This window comes from Drosophila tropicalis, unplaced genomic scaffold, assembly GCF_018151085.1.
Source record: "Drosophila tropicalis isolate 14030-0801.00 unplaced genomic scaffold, ASM1815108v1 contig_694, whole genome shotgun sequence".
Taxonomy (NCBI): Eukaryota; Metazoa; Arthropoda; class Insecta; order Diptera; family Drosophilidae; genus Drosophila; species Drosophila tropicalis.
This window is the reverse complement of record NW_027173176.1, coordinates 4,560,943-4,583,524: the sequence shown is the minus strand read 5'-3', so window position 1 is coordinate 4,583,524 and position 22,582 is coordinate 4,560,943. Positions and strand designations below refer to the sequence as shown.

Here is a 22,582-nt window from a genome sequence, read left to right as displayed (position 1 = left end):
ATTATGCCTATTAATTGTTTTTTTTTTTTTTTTTGGATAGGTCATGCTCTATGTGGATGGCATGAATGGTGTAATGAAACATGAGCCCACCATGCAATGGCTATACTCATTGATTGCCTCAAATTACCGATCGGTAGTGAAAACCTCACTGAAACTACTCTTGGTATTTGTAGAATATGCCGAATCCAATTGCTATGTCTTGGTCAGTGCCATTCATGCTGTCGATGCAGCCCAGGGTACATTGCCTTGGTCTCACATTATGAGGTAAGACAAAGCTGGCAAATAAAAAGTTTTCTCAAGAAAATTTCATTTTAATATTTCTATTTGTTTCTTTCCCAGACTGCTAAAAGACTATGATAATGCCGATGCTGAGTTAGTTATATATGCCACATCGTTGATCAATAAGACTCTGGCCGGACTCAATGATCAGGATAGTTTCTATGATGAGAGTGATCTCTTGGAACAGCAAGGCATGGAGAGTGTCATACAACGTTATATGTCTAAGCCAGGCACCGATTTGGATCTACTGGATCAATTGCAGCTCTACGAGGCGGTCTTAAAGTATATATACATAGTTAAGTTGAACAAAAATTTCACACTAACTGATGTCGTTTTTTTTTTCTTTAGATTCGAGGATGGTGAATCGGATGGCCAACGTTTGCCTCAGAATTCTATGCGTAAGACCCAACGCTATCGACCGGGCTCAAATACCACAGAAAGACGTAAGAGTCGACGTCATAGCACTGATAATAGTCCGGCACCCATTACCAAGGTCCTGCCCACCACTGTGCTGCGTATGACTCCAGCACAGGCTACATTAGATGAGGATAGTTCTGGCTCAGCCAATTCCACTGAGTTCAGTGGCGAACTCTTTCAAGAGAAGAAACGTAAGCCAAAGAATTTTAATTTATCATGGACTGTTTTAAGATTGACTAAGAATTTTGGGAACATTTCCATCAATGGTTTTTAATTTGGCTTATTTCTTAGCCTCTTTTCCTTTGTAACGTGCTTTGCTCAATATCGTATAAAAAGATCGTATACAAATCAAAATTCGTTGCATACATTTAGGCTGTGTGTTTAAGGCTAAAACTAAATTAACTTTTATCAACTAAAAGTGAATTTTTCACATTTTCTATAGCTCGCGATGGAGCTGGTGTTACTCCTGGCCTGCGACGACGACGCGAACGTGCCGAACGGCATAAGAGTTTCCTGAAGGAGCAACAGGAGGCGGCTGCCAATGGCATTTTTGCTGCCCTCGAGCAACGTGAGGGCTTGGGTAAGTTCAATGGGAAAACCATATGAAAACAATTGTGAATAATTGTTTTGCTCCTGCTTTTAATTAGCCATTATGAGAAAAAAACTAACTCTACTTGATTCTCTTTCCATCCCATGCTAATTCATTTTGTGTATTTGTCTTCGTTCACCCGCTGATCATTTGCTAACTGCCAAAAAACACAAACAAAAATCAAAACCCAATTCCAAATATAAGGCCAAATTGTTACCGCCATTCCTGCTACCATACAAAGCGGTGATAGTCCGCCGCAATCATTGCAATTGCAACAACAACAGCAACCTGAGCTGCCGCCAAACCTATCCTCCACCACCACCACCACAACCAACAACAACAATGTGAACAACAACCACAACAACCATAGCATTTTGAGCCACTCTAACAACAACAATGACACGCCCAACAATAGTTTATTGCTGCTTAGCCCTACAAAGCAATTGCTCAGCGGCAGTCACAGCATTTCCATTATCAACAATAGCTTCGACAAGGCCAACAATAATAATAACAACAACAACAATAATATGAACAACAACAACAACAACAATACAAACAATCAAAATGAGTTCCTTACCAAGAAGAATTTATTTCGCGAACGCAATGCAACTGTGATCAATGGCATCATGAAGAATATACAGCAAACAACAGACAGTGCCTACAAAAAATATGAGAACGATGCAAATCGTTTAAATAACTATTACACGCAGCTAAGTCAATCGCCCAAACATCAGCCAATACCAACAACAACAACAACGGCGGCAACATCAACACCAACAACAACCGAAGTAACAAGTCCCAAGAAATCTTTAAATGCCAGTGGTTTTAGTCCCTTACTCGATGCTACCAACATGCCACTTAAATGCGATGATGAGCAAATGATGAGGATGATGAGCGAACACCAACACGAGCTCGCAACACCCATGAGTCCCATACGAAAGACGATGGTTGCTTCTGCTCCTGTTCCTGCTCCTGTTGCTCCTCCTGCAACTGCTGTTAAACCGCCAAAGCAAGCAGCGGCGGCACCACCTCCACCACCACCACCACCACCGCCTCCGCCAGCCAGCTGGTGGCATGCTCCTCCCAACATCCAAACATTTACACAGCCAATGGCAGCTAAAATTCTAACCAGTACTAACCCAGAGCAGACGCTGACGTCAACGCAAACAGGTGAGGTGCCATTTAGCAGCAGCAGCAGCAGCCGCTTAGTTAATTAAAATTGTGTTGCCTACTTTTATGTGTGTCATTTTACATTTTGCAAAAATTGTGTTGCCTACCTATAAGACGTATACATTTTGTTCTCTCACCTAATCAATTCCTCGCCCTTTAGATCTCGATAATGATGGCGACAAGCAATTGCTACTGCAACTAAAACGTGATCACACTGTCAAGGATCTAACACAGAAATTAAGCAATTTACCCAGCAGTCCCACACATCCAGATACGGGAATGGGAACAGGAACTACTATGGGAATGATTAATAATCGCGCCAATATAGTCGGTGATATGTCCGGCCTGATATCAAAAGCCAAAGAGGGTCTTGCCAAGAGCAAGAGTAAAGGTGAAATATCTCGGTGAGTTTTTTGTTTTGTGCGTTTGTGGTCATTTATTTATCTCCATTTGTGTGACAAAAGTTATGTAATTTAGGCATATTTGGGTGCATATTTCTCATAGGTTGCAATATATGCAGCCTTGGCAGCATCGGTGGACAATCCCTTGTGCTTGTTCCAGGCATTCCATTTAGCCTTGCCCTTCAAATCCAATGCACCTGGCTCACTGGTGTTGTTATCACCAACGGTGGCCTGCTTGTAGAGACCATAGAATTCCAAGAATTCATCATTGGTTGGGGTCTTGGTGAAGCTCTTGGCTTTCTCGGAGGCGGTGGCGAACTAAATAGGATTTGTTTCGATTAGTAATATATCCTTTTAAACGAAGTGGCTTTTGTAGTTTACTTACATCCATATCGATGTTTGGTTCAATAACTAATGAATGTGAGCTCTATGCCCAGTTTGGGCTTATATATACATTGGAACAGGGAGAAACAGAGATATAGAGCGAAAACCTTGCCTAATTACTACCTAACTGATAAGTGAGTTTTATGGCAAGCCTCGTTTAGATATCGATGTGCCACCAACCAACCAACCAACATACTAAGTAACTAACCAATCGTTGATAAGCTTAGTCACTAGGCCATATTAGCCGTAAAACAAATACAATTTTTAATTGTGGCTAATATCAATGGTTTTCCATTCACCCTAAATGACGTAAATATCTTTGCCTTTCCCGGTCTTCTCTTCTTAAGACGACTGCAGCGGTTATTTCACAAAGTCGTCAATTTATTACACATTAATCTTTCCAAAAGCATATAGTAAATCAAACTTCACCGTAAAGTGGAGCATATTTCTCGTATAGAACAATATAGGCAGCCTTGGCGGCATCCACAGACAAGCCCTTGCGGCTTAGCCATGCCTCATATTTGGCAGCACCCTCGGCATCGGCTGGCTTCTCGATATTCACATCGCCGGAATGGACTTGCTTGTAGAGGCCATAGAATTCCAAATATACATCATTTGGCGGCTTCTTGCTAAAGGCCTTGGACTTTTCACAGATTGTCTCGAACTATAATAATTCAAATTATAAATTAGAAAGTAGCAAAAAAAAAAAAAACACTAATACATTATTATAAAATAAAACCTACATCCATTTTCTATAGGTTTTAGCTAAAGACTATGATTTGCCACCATGCAATCGAAGCCTTTTATATATTAAGAAAAGACCTCAACAACTAAGAGAGGGCTGAGAGAGGGAGGAGAATGAGAGTGAAAGAGAGTCCCATAATATAACTAAATCTTATCATCGATAAACCTCTTGTTCATAAAATCTATTGACAAGTGTAACAATTCAAAGCTCTGTGTGAATGAGGCACCTCTACCCCATATATTTTATGATACAATTTATGATGGGAACAATTTATATTTCTGTTTTTTGAATCGATACGATTTATGTAATACCCTATTCAGGGTATATCCGCCCGATCTAAGAACCTTTGTCCGTTTTTCTATCTATCTATATATACATATATATGTATGTATGTATATGTATATGTATATATCTGCTGCCTGTTGATTTCCTATCTAGAAAGTGTTCTGCCGCCTACTTCTTTGTTATCGCTTATCTTGCTGCCAGGCGTGAGAATTGATAAGGCTCTCTATTAAACATTTATAACATGGGCAATCGGTAATCGGCAATCTTATGATAGACCCAAATGTCACTTGACCATTTCTTTTTAAATGCATTGACTATCAAACACTCTCTATCTATTACCTTGCACATTTTAGCTCATCGAGCGTGGATCAGGAATTGAAAAAGTCTGAGCCGAAGAAATCGGAAAATGAACTCCATTGGGAGGAACTAGTACGAAATATGACACGTCCATTGAATCTCTGCGATTTGGACTTTACCGATCTCCATGAGGATGACGAAAAGGATGTCTTAGCGCCACGTGGTCTTGGTTTTGGCATACCACCGCCACCACCACCATTAGCTGGTGGCATGGTGCCACCGCCGATGATGCCATTGCCACCACCGAATCTAGCACCGCCGCCCATGTTTAACTATGGCGGCGGGGCCGGCGGTGGCGGCTATGGAGCCGGCAGCAGCCTCACAAACAGTGTAAATAGTTCGCTCAATGGATCCATCAATGGAGAATTGGGTAACAATACCATCAAAAAGAACAAAAAGACGGTAAACATGAAGAAAAGAATTGAGATTCAAAAATAATATTAATTCTATTCTCTCCATAGGTCAAGCTATTTTGGAAGGAGGTACGTGAGGACATGATACCGCAGGTGGTGGGCAAAACCATTTGGGATGAGCTGCCCAATGCCAATGTCGATACACAGAAGCTCGAACATCTCTTTGAGTCTCGTGCCAAAGACTTGATGACCAAGGTGCGTAGCTATGTGCTTATTAACATATGCATACATACAAACAAAGAAATATATATATATATATCTATATGCTCCAAATAACAAGTAACCCCAATTATAAAGGTCAAAGGTTCTTCGAGTTCTAAGCTCGGAAGATTGTGATTAATTAAGTCTTTTATGGTTTCCTATCTACCAATTTACATATACACATACATACATACATACATATGTCTAGTCGAAAATGGTTAGTTATAAGAGTTTCAGTTAGAAAACTTAACTAAGTCCTAAACTGTAGTTCATTGAAGCTATCAGAAAGTGTTTCTTAGATCCATGGCACATTCAAGAAGATTTACAATTGTATCTTGAACTTTTGCCCCTAAAAGTATGCATTTTATTGTTCTTGCTGGTATTATGAATTTGCTGATTTTTTAGACTACGATTTCAATGATATTTCTAACTAATTAAGTTTATAATTTTAAAGACTATCTTCAGAACTCATCAACGATATACTAAGTTATAACTTGAGAATATAAATGAATGGCAAATCGGAGCTTAAATGCCTTTTTATCCAATGTACTCGACACAAATGTGATGATTCATGAGTCTATAGTTCCAATTTCTGACGAAACTGATATGGATCTTCGAATGAGTCAAAATGGACTGAAATTTTACTTATTTTTCATTTGGCAACAGAAAACTTTTGTTTGGCCTTCATTTAACCAGTTATTTCTAGAGAAATGTTTCTATTGTTAATTGAGCATTAGATAAACCAATCTATTAGTTGTATTAGATGTTAGATTACTCCACCTACTTAGAGTTCTTTTACTAGCTGAAGGGTTTCAAGTCCATTGCTATCGGTTCTTGAGTGGTGTGTGATTAGCGATAACCATAGAATATTGATAAATTTAAACTTATGATGAAATGAGATAAAGATATAATAGTTATTCCTTATTAAGTTAACAATTATTTGTTGCTTAAACACCCTTATTCATATGTGTGTATGTATGTGTATATATAATTTATATAGATGATATATGTATGTTCTCTAATGTTGCCATAACCAAACTGCGAATGATATTTGTATTCTTTTCCTCATTGTTTTTCTATTCTAAACCAAACAAAAAAATAAAATAAATAAATGTCGACGGATATATCTACATACACTTAAATGTTGTGCTAAAAAAACCAAAAATATATTTCCCAAAAAAAAAAAACAACTTCAAAATATATAAACTATTCAAAATGTTTTCCAAATAAAATGTTTTAGGAGGTGAGTGAAATGAAATGCCATCTTGTTACTCTCTCTCTCTCTCTTTCTGTCTGTCTCTATTTATCTATTTCTCACACACACGCGCACATTCACACAATATCTGTCTATCTCTTTCTGTTTTGTGTTATTTTTATGTTTACCTTGGTGTTGGTTTATCACACGCACACACACATAAACACACACTCTCTCTCTCTCTCACTTTTGCTGTTGTGCACACACACACAGACACAGATATTTTATGTTCACAATGGAATGGAACAGAACAGTACAGAAACGAAACGACACAAAGTGAAACTAGAACACTTCCTCTACTTCATTGCCCACACACACACACAAATATACACCCTGTATTTAGGCTTTAGCCCGATCTCCCAAACCCTATTTGATCATCCTGAATGTCCATTTGTTTTAACCCAATTACTCATAATTATGTTATCGAATCCGTTTCACAGAAACAACAAGAGCTAAACAAGAGCAAAGAGATTATCGTGCTGGACCATAAACGTTCCAATGCCATCAATATAGCCATTACCAAATTGCCGCCACCGCGAGCCATCAAGGCGGCCATTTTAAAAATGGATGCCACTGTGGTGACCAGAGAGGGCATTGATAAGCTACTCAATATGCTGCCCACCGATGAGGAGCGCGGCAAAATTCAGGAGGCACAAATGACTAATCCGGAATTACCGCTGGGCAGTGCCGAACAGTTTCTCTTGACATTGGCTTCCATATCGGAGTTGGGAGCTCGCCTAAAGCTTTGGGCCTTTCGCTTAGACTTTGACAACAGCGAGGTAAGTGGGAGAGAAAGCCTCCTGGTCATCTATGAATGTGTACAATGAAATTTAACTGGCCACTTCCTTATTGCAGAAAGAGATTGCGGAACCGCTGATGGATCTCAAACAAGGCATTGAGATTTTGCGTCAGAATCGCACTTTCCGTTGCATTCTCTCCACTCTGCTGTCGGTGGGCATCTTCTTGAATGGCGCCCCCCGTTAAGGGCTTCCAGATCGAGTATCTGGCCAAAGTGCCCGAGGTTAAGGATACGGTTCATAAGCATTCACTGTTGCATCATCTCTGTCACATGGTTATGGAGACATGCAGTGATACCAGCGATTTGTATTCCGAAATCGGTCCCATTACACGTGCCTCCAAGGCCGATTTCACCGATTTGGCCCACAATCTGACTCAGCTAGAGTCTGAGTGTAAGGCATCGTGGGATCGCTTGAAACTCATTGCCAAGCACGATTGTCCGCCGCCATTGAAGCAGAAGCTAGTTGACTTTCTGGCCGATTGTGCTGAACGCATCATTATCCTACAGATTGTCCATCGTCGTGTGATGAATAGATATAGAAAGTTCCTGCTTTGGCTGGGCATGCCACAGCATAGTGTGGCCGAATCGCGGCCCAATGAATTCTGTCGCACCCTCTCCGAATTCGCCTTGGAGTATCGTACGACCAGAGAGCGTGTGCAGCAGCAGCTCGAAAAGAAGGCCAATCATCGAGAGCGTAATAAGACACGTGGCAAATTAATTATCGATATGGCCAAATTCAAAACCAAAGAGGATGTTGCCGATGCCGAGTTGAAGTGAGTTCACAAGTGGATTGGGTGGATTGAGTGGTTGAAAACCTTTCTGTGTTTTTTTCTTTAGGCAACTATTGGGCACACCCACAGCGGATCAGGCGGATGGCACTTTAACCTGGCGACGACGTCGTGCCGAGCAACTACGTTCACCCATTGCCCGCCATAGCGAAGAACAATTCACCGATGGTGATGATGAGATATTGGAATCTCTGGTGAAAACAGCCACTAAGGCTCCGGGTACTCGTACCACGCCCAGAGAGCGCAAAAGAACGCGTCATGCGGATCGCAAGTCATGTAAGTAGATTCCCATTCTCTCTCTCTTTTTTTTCTCATTCTAACGCATTCATCAGACAGAGAAAAAGAAAACGAAATTTTATGCCCATACACACACAAAAACACATTGTACGAATTATAATTCGTTCGATTCGTCTCAATTTTTTGTTGTTTAATGAAAAGGTGTTGGTCTATCTTTTCGAAATCCACACACAGCGCGCTATGTTTATTACCTGCCCCACCACCAGAACTCTACACACACGCCCACCACAGGCGAGACAAACCACATATAGAGAAACCACCAAAAAGAACAACTAAATAATAAAAGATCAATTAATAAATTGAACTAATTTTTTAAAAACAAAATTCCAAACAAAAAATACGCAGCTTTTGGCAATTAACTTAATATCCTTACCCCCCATAAGACTCTTATCCTTACCCTTACACCACACCACTTGGGCTTTGGCATTATAAATAAACTATTTATTGGTTTCTTTCCTCCTTTTTTTTTGATTTTCGTTCTCTTCACCAATTTCGATTTTAGTTTTTGCCTAGCTTATCAAATCTGTTGCCTCTATATTGGTTTTTTTTCTTTAATTTTTTGTTTTCTTACCATTAACGCACCAATCCAAAAACAACCAATCAACCAATCAACCAACCAACCAACCGACCAACAAACCAACCAATCAACCAATCAATGAATCAATCAAACAACTAAAAATCTCAATTAAATACGTAACGATTGATCGGCAGTGAAGCGAAGCCGTACACGTGAAGGATTCACAATTGAAAGAGCAGCATCACCGTAGGACACGTTAATGTAACCTTAACTGGTTAGCAAACAACCGAAACGAGCCAGCAACAACAAACTGTTCGAGTTGATGTTGTTGTTGTGTTTATTTAGGTTCTATCCCCCCAAAAAAAAACCCTTTTCTTTGGTTAGTGTTAATGAATTCTAATTTTGAATTAATGTTTGTTTGTTAATGCTGTTTTCTTTTTTTGTCTTTTCCTGTTTTTTTTTTTTGGAATGATATTTTCAATTCTTTTTTTTTTTTGTATTTTGCGGGATGGATCTATCAAACTGCCAACTGTTTATATACAAAACGTATATATGTATATACATTTTCCTTTTCGTTTCAATTGCATGTTCTTAACCGATTTTTCAAAATCAAAACTGCGCCACTAAAACGCATGACCCCGACACACACACACACACACAGAGACAACAAATTAAAAAGGCTTGCTTTTTGCCCCTGCGATCCAATCTAATCATTGAATTTTTATACTTAACCATCCTATATAGATAAAGAATATCTACTGATCATAATTATACATATATATATATATTTTTTTAGTGCGACGCACGCTGAAGAATGGTCTGACCGATGAGGAGAAACAGCATGTGGCTGCCTTAATACAAACCTATTAGATATATAATTGAACCTACCTTTAATATATATATATAACTCAAGAGTATCAAGAGTCCAAGTCCCTCAACGTTTTTTCCTCAACGCCCTCCCAACCACCCCAGTGACGTCACAAGTCGGACTATGCGCGCACAGACTGAAATTGGCGATCTCACATGAAGCAGGATAGATATACATAAATATATATTCTAAACTTTCCTACCAAACAATTTACTCCTTGCTTTCCTCGCGACCCAAATTGCCTCTTCCCATGATACGGTGGAGCAGATGAAAAATGTATCTTAATTTACGACAAAGTGCGACGCAATCAACGAAAATGTCCTTAAAGCGTTTGATTTTTTTTTTTTTAGCTTATCTGTTATCTTCTTTTGTATTTTGTAATGGCGTTTTTTTTTTTTTTTTTTTTGTTTAGCTAAAGTAAGCTAAGTATTATTAATATGTATTAATATATACATGAAACATGATTTTAATTATAGAAATTCAGAAATTAGACAAGCAAATAATTTTGTTTTTGAAAATTCACACATTCAAATTCGATTGTGACAAAATTTATTTGTGTTTTATATAAAACGAAAATTAACTTAAATCTTAAAGTTATCTCTATAATCTACTGCAAACAAAAACAAAACAAAATACAAATATATATCAAGAGAAATAAATAAAAATATATATTTATTAAATTAAAATTTTGCAAAAAGCGCAAATTTGTGTTGCCTACTTTCTGGCTCAGCCAAAATTGGAAATAAAGAAACCAGCTTTAGGGTTCTTTTTCAGCTAAAAACCACTTGTACAAGGTTGTTGAACATAATCTAAGCAAAATCCACGATTGTCAATATCATTCGGCGCTTCGACGCCATCTGTGTGAAAATATAAGCGAAAAGGCCTTACACTGGCTGCAAAAAGTAGACAAACATCAATGCAGGAAATGTCTTTTATTGCAATTTGCATACTTACATTGCACTGTCTTGGCCAACATGCCGGCCTCAGCACTGAAGGTGCCACCACAGACGCGGTCCTCACAGCCGGGCAGGGGAGGAATACGATCGGCAGAGCGTATGCATCCGATGAGTAACCAATCACTGATGCAGCCATTTGCATTGGTAGGCGGGGCACCTCCAGGACCTCCGCCGCCACCGCCTCCGACTATGGTGGGCACTGGATTATTGGAGTTGCCCGTTATGGTGAAGGCTCGCGAACGATTATTCTCCAAGTCCGGACAGGCGTTGTATTGAATGCCACAGAAATTACGCTCGTTTCGTATGCAGATGCTATAGTCCTGATTGGAGAGCTGTCGCCCGGCCACAGTGTTGTAGTTAAAGCTGCGGACACGACCACTGATTGCCGTATAGTATTGAAGGCAACCCTGATCGGCACGACTTATGCTACCGCAGTGGATTTGCGTTACACGAATGCGCCAAAGGCGGGGAAAACTTCCGCTGGTTATGATGGATAGAATGATTTGAGAGCTTTGTCCTAGACCTGCATCCACATACACTGTGAAGAAATCGAAAAACTTAGAGATAAATAGGAGAGATTTAGTTGAAAGACTCACTGTGATCTCCAGTTGCACTGCCGCAAATTGTGGGAGTTGGACTTCCGCCGGAGATAAGCAGTTGATCTTGGTTACACAAATGATTGGCCGCCTCGGGCGGTGCCACCGAAAACATATCGAAATCCAAACGCAATTGACATATATCCGGATGGAGTTTCTGTATGGTAACCTGACAACTGCCAGTGCCATCAAAGATATCCGGATGATTGGGATTCACGAAATATGTGGAATTTTCACGTATGATACCACCGCAAGTCTGAAGAACTGCATAAAATGCAACAAAATGATTTCAAACTCATAATTTATGTGGCTAGACTTACATATGCAACAGACGCCATATCCACCGCCACAGGGACCGGCTGGTATGCCGTTTCTTAAGACGCAGTCCTTGTTGGGTATACAATTACCCTGCTCACCAGACGGAGCCGAACAGGTGCCCGGACCAATGGGTACCAAGGCGAAAATGGGTAGAACTAAGTGAAAGAAAATCCAATGAGCTGGCGATTAAGTCAGCCATAGACAACGTCACTTACACTTGGATTCACGTATACGTGGTGCTGCTGGCGACAGCCATTTACTACCAAAAAATAAATCACGCCAACTATTCACATGGCTATTTGTATTACTATTGGCCACTTTGCATCTGGCCGGCAGGATAACTGAAAATACTAGCACCACCAACAAGACCATGGATATTTGCAGCTGTTGCTTTCGTATCATCATCGCTGAGCTCCAAACGCGTCACTAACCAACTTCGTTATGGCAAAGAGATGCCATCGAGGCGACAATTTATTTAACTTTGTATGACAAAAAGTTTAATGACCGCAATTTGTTAACGCTTTGCGCTTTTTAGTTTAAGCCAAATAGAAAACAAAAGCAGCAAACAAAAAAAAAAAAAAATCGGTGAATTTAGTTGAATATTAATTACAATAACAAAACGCGCACAGTCGACAAAACAAAAAAACAATTAGATGCGCCAACGCCACCTACAATCTACCCATCCATCCATCGCACCGCCCAAAAAAAAAAAGGCTCCCAACCCACCCAACCAACCAACCACCCATTCAGAAATCTCTGCATTTTATGTTCACGTTTCGTCAATTTTTTGTCATTTTGCTTCCTGTTGCGAATTTGTTTTTCCACACCTTCTTTGCCAACCAATTAAATATTGGGCAAGGCCCAAAGCCCTAAAGCCAGAAAGTCTGACAATGAGCGTGAAAGTGTATAAACAATTTTCATCGTCTAACAGTAAATACTTATAATAATAATAATAAAAATAATAACAATTTTGACGTCATTGCCTCATATGAGTAATTTGATTATACAACAACAATTATATACTACATATAAAAAGAGAGGCCCCCAATTGGGTCAATGTTAGTTGCAATGCCTTTTAATTGAATTAACGTCGAATGCCACATTTAGTGGCCATCGACTCGCAATCTCACTCTCTCCCTCCCCCACTCTGTGTGTCGCTCTCTTTGCAAGTCACCATAGCAAAAAAACACATACATAACTCCCTGGTTAAGGTTAAGGGGATTAGCGTACAGAACAGAAAACCTCTACATAACTGACCTTCGTAACGAAATCTGCACAACTGATAACTGTCAGGCAGTAAGTTTTTTATTTTTGGTTTTTGTTTTTTTATGGATGGTCTTAACAATTAAATATATTCTATGGCTTTTAAACTGACAGCTCATGTGTTGATGTTTTGAACAAGTGAAATTCTCATGAAGTCTCCTTGGATCTGCGGCAAAGAAAACAAGATGAAACCAGACTAACAAATGGCAAATCTATGAAAATTTCTCTCTTTTTTTTGTTTCACTCATCAAACAAAACATCTTTCTTGGCCTTAGCCAAATGGCTGAGAACTATCAAGTTGAAAAGTTTATCAAGAAGATCATCAAGTTGTACAATCTTCAGCAGACTTTGATAAAGAATTACAAAACTGTAAAGACAAAACGAGTTGAGAAATCCTCATGATATGATTTTCTTGTAGTCGCCAAATTTCATTTGTTGATTTCGAAATCTGTTATGGTATGCTATTCTCAACTAGTTATAACTTTTTGGAACTATTTTAGCAAGTTTCTGCTGTTAGAGATCCTCCAAATGAATTTCTGCTGCTTAAGAAAGATTCGACTATTAAGGATCTCCGAAGAAGCCTCCAAAATGTATGTAATAAAAAGGAAGTCCGCCTACTCGTCCATTTGTCCAAAAGAACACCCAGATCTTGCAGACGAGTAAAGCTAGAGCCAGTAAATATCAAATCTAGCATATAGCCACCTCAATAAGATTTGCATCAGACTAAAATCGAATCTAAACAATCCTGATAAATGATTTTCAAATTCGTTTTGAGTAAAAAGTTTTTGATGTTTGTTGAGTATAGAAATAAGAGTAAATATTTTTTATTCTGTTTTATAATTATGTTGTATAGAAAAAACAATGTACAATGTACATTTGTGTGTATAGGTTTAGACCATCTTATTTATTAAAAGGAATTAACAAGGATTTTTCGACTAAGGTGCAGCTTTGTTGCATTCCAGAGTGCTCACTTCACATTCGTCAACACAAAATTTACCCGAATTCATGTCACAGACTTTATTCTCTGGGCAAGTAAGGACCTCAGTGCCAGCAGTGGTTCCATTACACTGGGTAAAGGTGGTGCGACTTGTGCAGGCAAACAAAAAGGAACCATCGCAGCCAGCACAATTGCTGGTTGTTGTGCAGGACGGTTCGACACCGTCGACGTCCTCGAAGCATCCGATACCCAAAGATGTGCAGATTTTGTTGGTACCACAGGACAACACAGAGTTATCCGTTTCAACATTATCGACACAGACCTTGAAATGTGTTTCGTTGACACAACTTAAGCCATTGCTTTGGCAAGAATTGCAAGTGGCCAGAACTGTGATCACCATTGAGCTAAAGGCCATAATGAGGCACTAAGAAATTAAAAGGGAGAGAGAGTGAGAGAGATAGACGGAAATCGTGAATTTTTGAAGATTGTTTTGCTGAGAGTTTAACTAATATTTTACCAAATTCTTGAGGATCTGATACTGCTGCATTTTGTGTGATTCTTGGTAACTGTCAGGCACTGACTAATGAGTAGATCCAACATGCGCCTGACTTTTATATGACACGGCTAAACACAGAAATTCTTTTTTTTATGCCCAGATAGATAACTAGTCTAGTTTATGCTGGGCTTAGCCTGCACAAACATATATATCTCTATACTTATAAATCTGCATCTGGAATATTGCTACCATCTACTACCGTGCTACACGAAGCGATTACTTTAAGTGGAAACCGCAAAGATTCCATGTACATGAATCTTTATGATGGCGTCGACATTGAGGAGATAACATTGGCCCTGGTCTATGGTCGTCAATCATAAAGATAAATGTTTTCTTTATAAGGCAAGGAACAGTAGTATGTTCATTTCAAACAAAGACTGGAGATGGCGGTGAACAACAAGCTCCAATTGACTCTCACTCTGATTGCCCTCGCGGCAGCCCTGTGTCTAGTGTTCTCACCCACCAATGTGGATGGCACTTGTAATCAGTGCAAAAATTCGCATACCTGCATCAACGAGACATCCTTCCAAATTTGCTACAATGGTAAAACCAACTTAATTTTGTGTGTTAATCGAATGTGAACTGATTTTGATATTCCTATATATGTATATTTCGTGCGTAGGTGTACGCAATCAAACGCTGAACTTTACTTGCCCCAGCGACACGCCCATTTGTACTGATTATGCTACAATCTGTATGGTAAATTCCACAAGTGTGGTTCGTGGTTGTGGCGAAGTGTCACAATGCAATGTTTGTTCGAGTGGTTCAACATATGCCTGTACCTCGTTGACGACCTTCGCCAGATGTAGTGATGGTCAGCTCACCACGGGCAGAGCCACCTGTGCCTCAAGTTATGTGTGCAGTACTTCGAATGCCGCCTCCGATCCACTCAATGTTTGTGTGGCACGTTGTGATGTAGCCGATGGTGATATTTGTGATCGTGTTGAGGAAGTTGACGATTCCACAACCGAAAGTCCTTCGAGTGTAACAACAACCGATGTACCGAGTACGACGGACAATGCGACAGTCTCAACAACTGAAATCACCTCAACCACCACAACTGCCTCCAGTATTATAACTCCCACAGAATATTGTGCTGACGCAGAGGCAACTGGTCGCTATGCCATACCGAATGACACTGCATGCACTAGGTAAATATTCAAATCGATTCAACATCTCCACATTTTGAATTCAAAAATCCTCTCTCTTAGCTATCTCTATTGTTTCTACAAATCCGATGCCTGGCAGGCAATCACCTACAATTGCACAGCGAGTAAGCCATATTTCAATGCCAATGACAAGGTTTGTGGCACAACAAAACCAACTTCAGCTAATTGCACCATTTAGGTCAAGTCAAATCAATAAGCATTCTTGACTATGTATATATAAATTAATCTTATTAATAAAAATGTTGTTAACTTCATTTTAATACATACAAACATTCATATATCGTATAGCAGGGACTTCTTCACAACTATTTCTTTAAGAATATATAACTATTGATGATTTCTTAAGGATCTCCCAACATTTTACATCGATTTCTCAAGGTATTGTTAAGGGGTTTCAATGTTTGTTTGAGGTTTTCTTAAGTTCTCAATACTTAAGGGGGTTTCGAGTTTCTTCAAAGAATTCTTTAACAAGAATTTCTTGAAGCTTCCTTGAGGATTTCTCCACTATTTCTTCAAGTTTTCTTTTTAGCACATTTTTGCCACATATTTTAAGCTTTCCTTAATGTGCACTCAAAGTTTGGTCCTATCACTCCTTAAGCTTTCCTCAGGAATTTCATAAATTTTTCGTGATGAATTTTAAAAACTCCTTGAGCAATTTTTGTTGATGGATCTAGCCACAAAAAGGGATACATATATTAAATTTGTATGTATTATAGCGACAATTGGTGCAAGACCTTAAACTCTAAATATCTTCACTCAGATCGGGTGAGAATGACATACATATTTATAAAACGTATGAACGTATGATAGAAGTTAGCCCGATAAGAATTAAACTGTTTGCCAAAATTTTTAATTGTAAAAATTTATACTTTATTATGTTGATTTTACGTCACAACTCCGAAATTCGTGTTGCATTTAGTCTGGTCACATTCGAAGCGGAAGATTGGATAATTGGAATTGTGTATTGAATAACGATGGTTTTAAAAGGGTTTCCATTTCCCTGCATATCCTTGACAATCCCTGGCCTCTGACTTGCCAGTGATAAGATTTAAAGACCATTGGTCAATGCCCGCAGTTTATCACAAACTCTAATGGATAGATGCGTATGGTGCTGATGCTGGCCATGATGATACAACAATCTAGAAATAGCACCTAACTCGCCACTTTGTTAGTGTGTTTGCAAGATGGCACCTTTTTATGCTGGATAGCCCACAACGTGGTGGGCAATCAAGTGGAAAGCCAGAGCAAATAAGGTAATTAGCAAGACATGTGTATAAAAAAGAAATATAGATAACTACATTACAGATTATGTGTATATAGTGTCTATGAAAATTTCACCGACTCGAAAATACTTTCGACAACTCGTCGTGGTGATTAGTAGCAAGAAAACCTTGACAGTGAGCAGAAGCAACCAACAAACTATTGGCAAAAGGAAAGGAAATATGCTGACGAAGAAGTTGTCGAGTTCTATACAGTTTGTGGGTTTGGTATGATGGAATATTTATTTATATTTTAACGATAAGAATACGAGCATTAGCTAATCGAAAGCCAATCCTTTTTATATTTTAGTTGGGCTTGCTCTATTTGACGGGTCAGGCCATAGGCGTTTGTAATGTCTGCCAGACGAATAAAGTTGCCTGCATAAATTCCACATCATTCTATTTATGTTTCGGAGGTTTGTTTCTCCTTTGAGTGTAGAGACTATTGAGTTAATGGCATTCTTTGTTTTCTGTTCCGTAGATGGTACACCACATACGAATCAATTGTATCACTGCTTGGAAGGATTCGATTGCACAAATCTAACAGCAATCTGTGCCCAAAAGAGTAGCCAACGTCCACCGAGTTGCGGAGATACTGCCCAATGTGGTTTATGCAGTGCTCAAAGGAATTATCTATTTGCCTGTTTGAGTCGTGGCATATTTCAGATGTGCTATGGGGCCAATTGGCCAAGTGGCAGCTATGGTTATTGTCCAACTGGTTATGTATGCGATGCTAGCACCGATTCAGTTTGTGTGCCCGAAGTTGAGGGACAAACTTATACATGCGACGTGAATGACGCTTTGGTGGATACAACTACAACAACAACCACAACCACATCGACAGCGTCATCTTCAAGTGATATCACAACCGATACCAATACGGATTCTAGTTCAAGTTCCAGTTCCAGTGAAGCAACAACACCAGAGTCATCAAGTACTTCCAGTCCTTGGACTGCATTGGAAGTTTGCGAGGAAGAGAAACAAACGGGTCTTTTTTAATACAGTGCCCACTGATCCATATTGTCAACGGTAAGAAAAATGTTACGTCGATTTGTATCTGAAGATTTTGTTTTTAGATTCCCAATTAGTTTTAGCCTTAGCATAGAGTAGCATGGAAAAGGCGAAAGCTTTATTTGCTTATGATTCCCAATTAGTTTTAGCCTTGGCATAGTCTAATGACAAGTCGCTTTTAAATATATTTCTTTCTTACAGTTACATCTATTGCTATTACAAAAACGGTGTGGTTAAAGCTGCCGAATACAATTGCACTGCAAATTCATATTTCAATGCCGAGGATCAAGTCTGCAGCTATATTAAATCCGATGATTGTCTCTAATAAAATACTTTCCCAAAGAATTTGATCTGTATGTGTCTATAATGTCACTCCATTCAGTGATAGACTGGCCACCGTTGTGGAACATGTGGCAGGCAATGAAGAGACACACAGTTTGCTCGAACTGTCGAAGTAAAGATTGCCAGCACACTCGTACATTTGGCCATTCCAACTGCCATTCAATAGAAAACAATAGACATACTCGTGGCAAGTGGTTGATGCATCTGTACCCATTGGATAGTAACCCTCCGATTGCATGGCTGCACAATATGCATCCGGATTGCTTGTTGTGGGAGCCACAGTGGTTGTCGAGCTGGTGGAGCTTGTCGAGGCGGCACAATTTGCCGGCATCGTGGATACACACATATTTGAAGAGCTACTGAAATACAAACTGCCCGGACATGTGTACGTCTGGCCATCCCAACTGCCATCGTTGATGAAACAATAAATATATTGATGGCACGTTGTATCCGGATCATAGCCCACGGCGTATTTTCCTTGGGATTCTATAGCTGAGCAATAAGTGGATGCATCGCTGGTAGAGATTGTTGCTGTTGTGGTGGTGGTGATTGTAGTTGCTGCTGTTGTTGTTGTTGTTGTGGTAGTGTCATCGGCATACGAACAGGTGGGCATAACCTGAAAAAAGAAAGAAGAACAACAACAACGACGACGAGAAGAAGAGATTTTTGCAAGTTAGTGGAAAGTGCGGAAAATCTGTGTTAATTCTCACCCCGTCCGTTTCCAGGCCGCATATTTGAGTGTAGTTGACATTGCATACATAACCATCGGCACAGGTTCCTATGGAATTTTGCGGTGTTGTTGTCCCGAGACACAGGGCAAATGTGTTTGTGCTGGTACAGGCAAAAGTGTTTGTCGAGTCACACTTGTTGCAATCCTGGCAATCCGCCTCGCTGGACGCACTAGCCTCCGGCTCGCACAATACCCCATTCGAGCCGCTGACACACACATAGCCGCTGGGACAGTCGTATGGCGAACCGGTGGGCAAATTACTCGCATCGCAAGCCTGCGTTTGATTCACCGAATAGCAGGCCATGCTGTTGACCGTATTGCAAACATTGCAGGTGGCCCTTGAGAGCGAAACGAGCAGGCCCAGTTGGCAGAACGAAATAAGCCAAATACACTTGTGTAACATTTTCACATTCACATTTGAGCTCAAGTAGTCAGCATCAGCATGCTTAAATATCATTTTCAGCTGCAAAATCTAATTTTAAATTTTGTGTGTCTTTGTTTTTTGGTTTTTTGGAGATTGCCCTTAATCTAGTTGGCCATTGTTGTTGTACACGGCGACCTTGTTTGTGTCTGCCCCAATTTAGATAAGAGAGTATGGGCGTATTGCGAAATGCATTGCATACTTCGTGGCGCCAGTAAAACTTTATTCTTTTTTTTTTATTTTTCCTCCGCAGCATCGACGTACAAGACGACCTTCAGTTCGCTGCTTGTTTGTTTGCTAAAGCCGTAAAGAAATTATAAAACTTGTTGTTGTTGCTGCAGTTGTTTTTCTCTTCAATTCTCCTCTCGCCAGATATGACAATGTAGTTTTTATATAATGGAATATTACTCACAAAAAATAATATACTACATCCATTAGAAGGGCTTTGAGATGAATGAAATAAAGAGAATTTGAGTTATTTTCATTAATAAAGTCAGCGTCTAGTCTGTGGCTACTTCCTTATGACTAAACAAAGCTTTTAACTTAAAGGATTAACACACATTTTAATATTTGGAGTCATGCACTTTGCAAGAACAGTAAAAGAAAAGTCGTATGGAGTCTGTTAATAGTTTTCAAATTCAAATGCTTTTAAAAAATGCGCCCAAAGTGTTATGAATTCTAGTATTGCACTCTCTCTTTAAGTTCACAGCTGACTGGCTCTCTGATTTCATGGCTCTCTTTTCAGTTTTGCTCTTTCGCTAGTCGCGTCAACTTCCTTGAAGAATTTTTCGTAAAAAAAATATTGTTGTGCATTAAAATTGCAATTCGTGGATAATAGATCAAATACGCATAAAGTTTTTGTGACGGGCTTTTCAATGGTTATATTCGCACTCAAATCGGTTCAGTGGTTCTTGAGAAATTTCGTTTGCAAATTCTTTAATTGTCGGAAAAAATGCGAGGAAGAAGAAGCACGCAAAATAAAAAACGTTGACGTCGCTACGTCGACGCAGCTGACAGCGTTGCCACTGCGTCTGTGCAAAAGGAATAAAGCGAGAGAACTGACCTAGTATACGAAAGAGACAAAGCTCTGTGTGTGTAATAGAGATGGAAACATTTACAGCTGTTAGCAAACGGAACTAAGGTAAGCAAATGTTTTCATTTGTCTCTATTTGTACGTAAATTTTCATAAGTAATCCATTAAGTAGAAAGAAATGAAATATTTCTTCATAAGCGAGAATTTTGATAAGATTTGCTTATAAGTAAATTATTAAGTTATCTGTCAAAGCCAACTTTTTGCTGGAAGGGATTCAACAAGCTACATATATGAATAAACATAATATTCTACTGCTTCCCAATCGCCTCTATAGCCAAATTCTACTCTATGTACGTATACTACCCCATTAAGAAATTCCGGCAAAAAAAAACCTTTATTACCTACTAAAACATAGTTCTCTATGTTCTATCAGAAATAGCCAGAAGCTCGGAGTTAATATACCCTTCCAAGCGAATCTCCTATGCTACCCTACCTAAACTATCGATTAGCTAATTGATTGTTAGTCACTTTCTGTTGCCAATTATTAATATATCCCATTTACAAGGGAATAAGCGTATAATTGGACAAAGTATTGTCATGTTTTATATAAACATTTGCTATTACAAGTCCAACTATTTTGTCAAGAATTTGCAACATTTCTACTGCATTTCATCTGCTTCCATGATGGTTTCCAATTATTGGCATTAATTATTATCTAGCTTGATGTTGTTCGTTCAGCGTGATTACTTTTCAGTCTTCGATAGGTGCTAGTTGACCACATTTGGCAATCGTGTAAATGTTAACTAGGCCAGGCTAAGGATAGAATTTGATTTGAAATGCTGTATGTACATCGGTTGCTTGCCCCCTTGCTGCTTGTCAATGCCTGAGACGGTTGACAAGTGGCTGGGTTCCAGTCTGTGGTCAACAATCTGATGTTAATGAAGTTTTAAACCCCAGGGTGGCCAAATTGCACAACTTGCACACACTCACTTGTATGTTTAGTTGATGATAGTTGAGCTCATTGAGTGCACGGACACAGAGAGAGATTTCTACAATTTTTGTGGCATACTTTTGGGAGTATTGCTGCGTTGTGATGTTCACTTAGTTATGCAAGAAACATTCATCCAACCTTGACGTATACTCTCATATCATCTCATCCCGTGTTATGGTCTTATTTGTACTGCGCTAGTTTTAATCTTGCATTATTTAATGCCTCTACGATAAGATTAAATCTAAGTGGATAAAGTTAAGTGCATTTCGGTCAAAGAACTGCAGTTGTGAATTTGTGATAATGCTGCGATTGCTGTTCCTATTGCTGGGAATCATACGGTTCCTTGGCTGTCAAGCGGACTGCAATACCTGTTCAGCATCATCGGGTGTTGCCTGTGTCTCGGATACCTCGTTTCAGTTCTGTAATACATCAAACTTGCCATTTGGGAGCACACTCTCCTGTCCGGCTGGTTACTACTGCACGGCAAATGCAACAATTTGTAGCACAACATCGGCCTTTAGGTCCTGCAACGAGTGCAAAGTGTGCAGCAGCGATATGAAGTTTGCTTGTCTAACATCCACCACCTTTGCCCTCTGCATGGGTACCAACAATTACTTGACCTACAATATAACCGGAACTTGTGCTCCAAATTATGTATGCAATTTGGATAATCCGTATATATGTGGCAGTATTACAACTGGATCACCAGCATCTTGTCCCCTCGACTCGGACAGTCAAAATTTGGATCCCTCAGATTATACTCCTGCCCAGTATTGTCAACTCTTGCAGCAAGCGGGAAGATTTCCCTATGGTATTATCCTGTCGACCACATGCAAGCAGTAAGTGAACTAAAACAATCAGAAAATATCTCAATAATTCACTTGAAATATTTTTTTCTAGATATATCTCATGTTATACATTTAACTCTACATGGTATGGAGCGTTGTATACATGTCCTGGATCAACATATTTTGATAGTGCTACAAGAATTTGTATTACCGATGTACCAGCCAGATGCACAACTAGAGTTAACTCTTTGAGACTTAATGATTTGCTGTTGATTTAAATAAAAGAATGGGCAAAATGAAGATATCCCTAGATATCTTCTCAGTGTATGCAATTTCTTTCCATATGGACCAAATGATGGCACTCTGGGTTTTTGCACTCACTTTACCTTTTACCTACCTTACTTACCCATGGCCACAATGCGGTCTCTGACCAGTTATGGCATTTAT

At 39.4% G+C, this 22,582-nt stretch overlaps 9 protein-coding genes across 9 annotated transcripts in view; 4 read left to right on the top strand and 5 right to left on the bottom strand.

Moving 5' to 3' along the window:
* Positions 1-10,451, top strand: part of Fhos (Formin homology 2 domain containing) — a 48,841-nt gene extending 38,390 nt beyond the window's left edge. Inside the window, 14 exon segments of the mRNA XM_068293195.1 lie at positions 41-264; positions 340-561; positions 628-887; positions 1,139-1,276; positions 1,490-2,455; positions 2,616-2,859; positions 4,624-5,029; positions 5,089-5,235; positions 6,937-7,275; positions 7,352-7,471; positions 7,473-8,068; positions 8,133-8,359; positions 9,092-9,171; positions 9,694-10,451. Of these exon segments, the coding sequence (XP_068149296.1) occupies positions 41-264; positions 340-561; positions 628-887; positions 1,139-1,276; positions 1,490-2,455; positions 2,616-2,859; positions 4,624-5,029; positions 5,089-5,235; positions 6,937-7,275; positions 7,352-7,471; positions 7,473-8,068; positions 8,133-8,359; positions 9,092-9,147 (3,945 nt within the window). The 3' untranslated portion in view covers positions 9,148-9,171; positions 9,694-10,451.
* LOC137579423 (acyl-CoA-binding protein homolog) lies at positions 2,865-3,385 on the bottom strand. Its single transcript, XM_068293197.1, has 2 exons — positions 3,242-3,385; positions 2,865-3,174 (listed from the first exon to the last, which is right to left on the bottom strand). The coding sequence occupies exons 1-2, from the start codon at positions 3,245-3,247 to the stop codon at positions 2,929-2,931; spliced, it is 252 nt and encodes an 83-aa protein (XP_068149298.1). The 5' UTR covers positions 3,248-3,385; the 3' UTR covers positions 2,865-2,928.
* On the bottom strand, positions 3,575-4,034 carry Acbp5 (Acyl-CoA binding protein 5). The gene is made up of 2 exons (XM_068293196.1): positions 3,984-4,034; positions 3,575-3,904 (listed from the first exon to the last, which is right to left on the bottom strand). Exons 1-2 carry the CDS (start codon positions 3,987-3,989, stop codon positions 3,659-3,661), a joined length of 252 nt encoding a protein of 83 aa, XP_068149297.1. The 5' UTR covers positions 3,990-4,034; the 3' UTR covers positions 3,575-3,658.
* An 88-nt stretch (positions 10,452-10,539) lies between the features above and the next one.
* On the bottom strand, positions 10,540-12,040 carry LOC137579198 (uncharacterized). Its single transcript, XM_068292903.1, has 5 exons — positions 11,851-12,040; positions 11,638-11,790; positions 11,318-11,581; positions 10,720-11,259; positions 10,540-10,658 (listed from the first exon to the last, which is right to left on the bottom strand). Exons 1-5 carry the CDS (start codon positions 12,038-12,040, stop codon positions 10,540-10,542), a joined length of 1,266 nt encoding a protein of 421 aa, XP_068149004.1.
* Positions 12,041-13,833: 1,793 nt separating this feature from the next.
* LOC137579197 (uncharacterized) lies at positions 13,834-14,382 on the bottom strand. The gene is made up of 2 exons (XM_068292902.1): positions 14,353-14,382; positions 13,834-14,259 (listed from the first exon to the last, which is right to left on the bottom strand). Exons 1-2 carry the CDS (start codon positions 14,380-14,382, stop codon positions 13,834-13,836), a joined length of 456 nt encoding a protein of 151 aa, XP_068149003.1.
* A 392-nt stretch (positions 14,383-14,774) lies between these two features.
* LOC137579196 (uncharacterized) lies at positions 14,775-15,738 on the top strand. Its single transcript, XM_068292901.1, has 3 exons — positions 14,775-14,934; positions 15,014-15,542; positions 15,603-15,738. The coding sequence occupies exons 1-3, from the start codon at positions 14,775-14,777 to the stop codon at positions 15,736-15,738; spliced, it is 825 nt and encodes a 274-aa protein (XP_068149002.1).
* Positions 15,739-17,002: 1,264 nt separating this feature from the next.
* Positions 17,003-18,155, top strand: LOC137579192 (uncharacterized). Its single transcript, XM_068292896.1, is given in 5 exon segments — positions 17,003-17,047; positions 17,130-17,235; positions 17,301-17,812; positions 17,814-17,848; positions 18,032-18,155. Coding segments are annotated over 5 exon segments (822 nt in total).
* A 36-nt stretch (positions 18,156-18,191) lies between these two features.
* Positions 18,192-19,318, bottom strand: LOC137579191 (uncharacterized). The gene is made up of 2 exons (XM_068292895.1): positions 18,883-19,318; positions 18,192-18,788 (listed from the first exon to the last, which is right to left on the bottom strand). Exons 1-2 carry the CDS (start codon positions 19,303-19,305, stop codon positions 18,192-18,194), a joined length of 1,020 nt encoding a protein of 339 aa, XP_068148996.1. The 5' UTR covers positions 19,306-19,318.
* A 2,329-nt stretch (positions 19,319-21,647) lies between these two features.
* LOC137579190 (uncharacterized) lies at positions 21,648-22,190 on the top strand. Its single transcript, XM_068292894.1, has one exon. The coding sequence runs from the start codon at positions 21,648-21,650 to the stop codon at positions 22,188-22,190; it is 543 nt and encodes a 180-aa protein (XP_068148995.1).
* The last annotated feature ends 392 nt before the right edge of the window (positions 22,191-22,582 follow it).

What these genes read in the sequence shown, in the direction of transcription:
- LOC137579198 (XM_068292903.1), bottom strand. Translation starts at nt 12,040, where the DNA reads ATGATGATACGAAAGCAACAGCTGCAAATATCCATGGTCTTGTTGGTG. An exon ending in CAGTGCAACTGGAGATCACA is followed by an intron (nt 11,260 to 11,317) that starts GTGAGTCTTTCA and finishes ATTTCTTCACAG; the next exon opens with TGTATGTGGATGCAGGTCTA. An exon ending in GTTGGCCAAGACAGTGCAAT is followed by an intron (nt 10,659 to 10,719) that starts GTAAGTATGCAA and finishes TACTTTTTGCAG; the next exon opens with CCAGTGTAAGGCCTTTTCGC.
- LOC137579197 (XM_068292902.1), bottom strand. Translation starts at nt 14,382, where the DNA reads ATGCAGCAGTATCAGATCCTCAAGAATTTG. An exon ending in ATCAGATCCTCAAGAATTTG is followed by an intron (nt 14,260 to 14,352) that starts GTAAAATATTAG and finishes TTAATTTCTTAG; the next exon opens with TGCCTCATTATGGCCTTTAG.
- LOC137579196 (XM_068292901.1), top strand. Translation starts at nt 14,775, where the DNA reads ATGGCGGTGAACAACAAGCTCCAATTGACTCTCACTCTGATTGCCCTC. An exon ending in CTTCCAAATTTGCTACAATG is followed by an intron (nt 14,935 to 15,013) that starts GTAAAACCAACT and finishes TTTCGTGCGTAG; the next exon opens with GTGTACGCAATCAAACGCTG. An exon ending in AATGACACTGCATGCACTAG is followed by an intron (nt 15,543 to 15,602) that starts GTAAATATTCAA and finishes CCTCTCTCTTAG; the next exon opens with CTATCTCTATTGTTTCTACA.
- LOC137579191 (XM_068292895.1), bottom strand. Translation starts at nt 19,305, where the DNA reads ATGTTACACAAGTGTATTTGGCTTATTTCGTTCTGCCAACTGGGCCTG. An exon ending in GCGGCCTGGAAACGGACGGG is followed by an intron (nt 18,789 to 18,882) that starts GTGAGAATTAAC and finishes TTCTTTTTTCAG; the next exon opens with GTTATGCCCACCTGTTCGTA.
- LOC137579190 (XM_068292894.1), top strand. Translation starts at nt 21,648, where the DNA reads ATGCTGCGATTGCTGTTCCTATTGCTGGGAATCATACGGTTCCTTGGC.